This window comes from Colletotrichum fructicola (assembly GCF_000319635.2).
Source record: "Colletotrichum fructicola Nara gc5 chromosome Unknown KSG_Nara_v1_contig01, whole genome shotgun sequence".
In the NCBI taxonomy this organism is placed as follows: Eukaryota; Fungi; Ascomycota; class Sordariomycetes; order Glomerellales; family Glomerellaceae; genus Colletotrichum; species Colletotrichum fructicola.
Genome location: NW_027094051.1, coordinates 2,407,882 through 2,411,113, shown reverse-complemented (window position 1 = coordinate 2,411,113; position 3,232 = coordinate 2,407,882). Strand labels below are relative to the sequence as shown.

At 57.0% G+C, this 3,232-nt stretch overlaps 1 protein-coding gene across 1 annotated transcript; it reads right to left on the bottom strand.

Annotated features, from left to right (window-relative positions):
• Nucleotides 1-1,015: 1,015 nt before the first annotated feature.
• On the bottom strand, nt 1,016-2,773 carry sebA (C2H2 finger domain transcription factor sebA; the record flags this gene model as incomplete). The annotated part of the gene is made up of 2 exons (XM_032032156.2): nt 1,016-2,130; nt 2,374-2,773. 2 exons carry the CDS (start codon nt 2,771-2,773, stop codon nt 1,016-1,018), a joined length of 1,515 nt encoding a protein of 504 aa, XP_031888274.2.
• Nucleotides 2,774-3,232: the final 459 nt, after the last annotated feature.

The window sequence follows — 3,232 nt, the reverse complement described above, 5'->3', positions numbered from 1 at the left end:
CAAGCGGGTGTACCTGATCCTGCTAAACAGGATCGGGTCTTCCCATCCTGTTTGTGTCTGTTTCCCATGGCGAGCGCGAACTTTCCGATGATTTCGTGACCTGCACTCACACCCTCCTTGATCCGTGACCAAACAAGAAAAGAAGCTTGAAAAGAAGAAACCGAAGAACGAGAGCAAACTCGGACCTTGAATGTTGTAGTAGTGAAAGAAGTAAACACATGAAGGCGACGACGGCCCGAAACGGCCCCGGAGGCACCGCGAGCTTCGGCGCCGCTCACCAGAAGAAAGTTCCCTTGTTCCAAAGCGATGGACGGCTGACCCAGCCTCCGAACATGCTGGAGAGATTACAACGAGCGTAAAGAAAAGTACGCTTGGGCCGCTGCCAAAAAGGATGATGATTCTTGGTCGTGTCTCTCTCAACCACACTGTCTTCTTCTTTCTGCCTTTCCTTCCTCCTCCCTTTCCTTGCCTTTTGCCGTAGCATATCTCTCTCAAAAAAGTCAAAACTGAAAAACAATCATGCTGCTTTGCTGTGTCTGTTTGTGAAACAAAAGTATCCGCCGTACACGCCGTTTGTCCTGGATTCCGAAATCTGCCCTTGCGTTCTTGAACTTTTTGGTGATCATCATGCAGCCTTTTGAAACAACACATCCCTTCGACGCTTGATCCGTCCCGAGACCTCGGGCGAGGCTCAGCAGGTTTCGGGCGTCGGAAATATTGATACACAGAAGGCAAAGTGTTGACAAAATGCCCGAACCCTCGCTTGCGCTGTTTTGCATTTGGTACTTCCCCCGTCGGTGGTCTATCTGCTGGTGGTTCATGATAGGCCCCCCATGGCGTGGGAAGGTCCCCCGTTTGACCCTAGTGACCGATCCGCGTAAACGCTAGCGGGGTAGGTCTGGAAAGAAGAAGTTGTCATCATAGTCGTATCGGGCGTAATCGAAGCGATTATTGGTCGCCGTCGATCGTGAAAACGCGCTTGAATGCAAAAAAATCAACCTCGGACTGAGAAGACTCAGTCGGAGCGCTTCCTCTTCTTCTTGCCGTTGTCCTCTTCAGATGACAATTCGCTGGCACTGCCGGGAATCTCGGCAGCAACCTGGAACAGGACCTTGCCGAGGTGCTGGTAGTCTTCTGGGTGGCCCATCATGCCGTGGTCGAATGAGTGGACACCGGACTCGTCGAGCTCCATGACAATGGCGCCGCTGCCGTGGGTGCGGGCGTGCTGGGACAGGTTGTCGCTGCGAGAGAACTTCTTGCCGCACTCGTTGCACTCAAAGGGCTTCTCCTGGGTGTGGAGCGAGCGGTAGTGGCGCTTGAGGTGCTCCTGGCGACGGAAGCGACGGTTGCAGAGCTCGCAGACGAAGGTCTTTGAGGGATCCTCGGTGAGAGACTGCTTGCGGCCGCGGCGGTTGACCGGGGCGGGGAGAGGAGCAGAGGGGGTCTCGGAGTCGGAAGAACTGTTGGCGTCAGAGGCAGGGGTGTTGCTCTGCTGCTTCTCGCTGCTGGCGGCCTGGGAAGAACCGGCGGCGGAAGTCATGACGGGAGTGGACTCCTTGATGGAGACCCTGCGGCGCTTTTCCTGGTGACAGTCGTCGTCGGAGCAGGAAGCAGAAGGGCTGGGGAAGCAAGCAGCAGAAGCCTCAAGGCCGTCGAAGGTGAAGTCCTCCTCAGCGCCGATGAAGCTGGCGTGACCGAGGGAGACGACACTTGAGCCGGTGCAGGCGCGAGGGCGAGTGGTGGAGGTAGCGTCACCAAGGTTGACCAGGCCGTTGACAAAGTCGTCCTCGGACTCCAGATCAGACAGGTCCTCGAAGGCGGGAAGGCCGTGAGGAATGGCAGGGTTGAAGTCAAAGTTGGAAGGAGCTGAGGTAGGGGTCTTGGCAGGAGCGTCCCCCCTGAAGTCGTCACTGACAGTGAAGGCTGCGTACTCGGGGGCCAAGGTCGGGTTGGAGGTGTTGGGCGCAACAGCGACAGTCAGGTTGCGGGGGTCGCAGAAGTCAAGGTCCTGTTCAGACGCGACGGACCTGGCATACGGTGAAGGTGAGGGAGAGAGCGAAGGGCAAGATGCTGTGGAAAGGAGGTCGCTAGTGTTGGTGCTAAGCGAAGGGACCTGGTTTTGCAGGTACACTGCCGAATGAGGTTAGCCTCCACTCCCCCCAAAAAATAACGGTCACCTTTTTTGAGTTGCATGGTGGGTGCCCCGCTGCAACTGCTCCAACCACGAGCAGCTTGGCCGCCTCTCCCACCGCCAACACCCAGGCCGCTGGGACCGGAGCGCCATGGGTGAGAGAGATGACGGCTGAAAATTGATTGCAGCACCACAGCGAGGCGAACACCGCCCACTCACAACCAGGCTGGAGTATTACTTACCAGGCGTCATCGGGGGGGATCCGCAGCTGGACCAGTCAACCGCGAGGTTCTCGGGCACCTCCAGGGTCTCCTTGAAGCTCTCGAGGCCGTCGAGGCCATCGAGGCCGGAGAACATGGGGTTCATCGGGGTCTGAAGAAGCTCGCAGGTGTTGTTGGGGCTGCTGATGGCGCTGCCTGAGGTGGACAGAGGCGGCGTGGAGGGGTAGTAGATGTGTTCCGTCTCGCAAATCTCAGTCTCCAGCATGATTGCCGGCTTGTTGCTCATGGGCTGGGGAGAGGCGACGGGAGTCATGGTCGCAGGGCCGTTGCTGTACAGCGTGGGACCCATGGGCTGTGAGCAGGAAGAGGTCGGTCTGGAGTAGATGGGAGTTGAGGGAAGAGTCGGAACCATGGGGTACATGGCCATCTGCTGGTGGAGGTTGGGCTGCTGCGAGAAGTGACCGCGGTGCCTTGAAGCATCGGGCTTCTGCTGGTCGGGTCTGTAGTAGAGGAAGGGAGCTTGTCCCAAAGCCTGGGCCGTCATCATGTGGGCGTCCATTGTGATGCGTCTAATCGCTCTAATCAGTCCCCGCGCTACCAAGGTCGAAGTTGCTTCTCCAGAAACGCACCAGACAGGGTTGTCGTGTGTTGGGCTGTGGTGTTAGTCGGCGGGATTCGATCCGTCTTTATTGATTAATCGTATTGGGTTGATGTTGTTGTCGCGTTGGTTGTTGTACAATCGAGTTCTTGCGAACTGTATCGTTGGGGGCAGTTGGCCTAATGACGGATGGTGGTTCGGTTTTTCCTGTATCTGAAGGATAGGACGACGGGTCTTTGATGAACAATGACCGGTCTGGGGGTTGTGTTGACTCGATGAGTG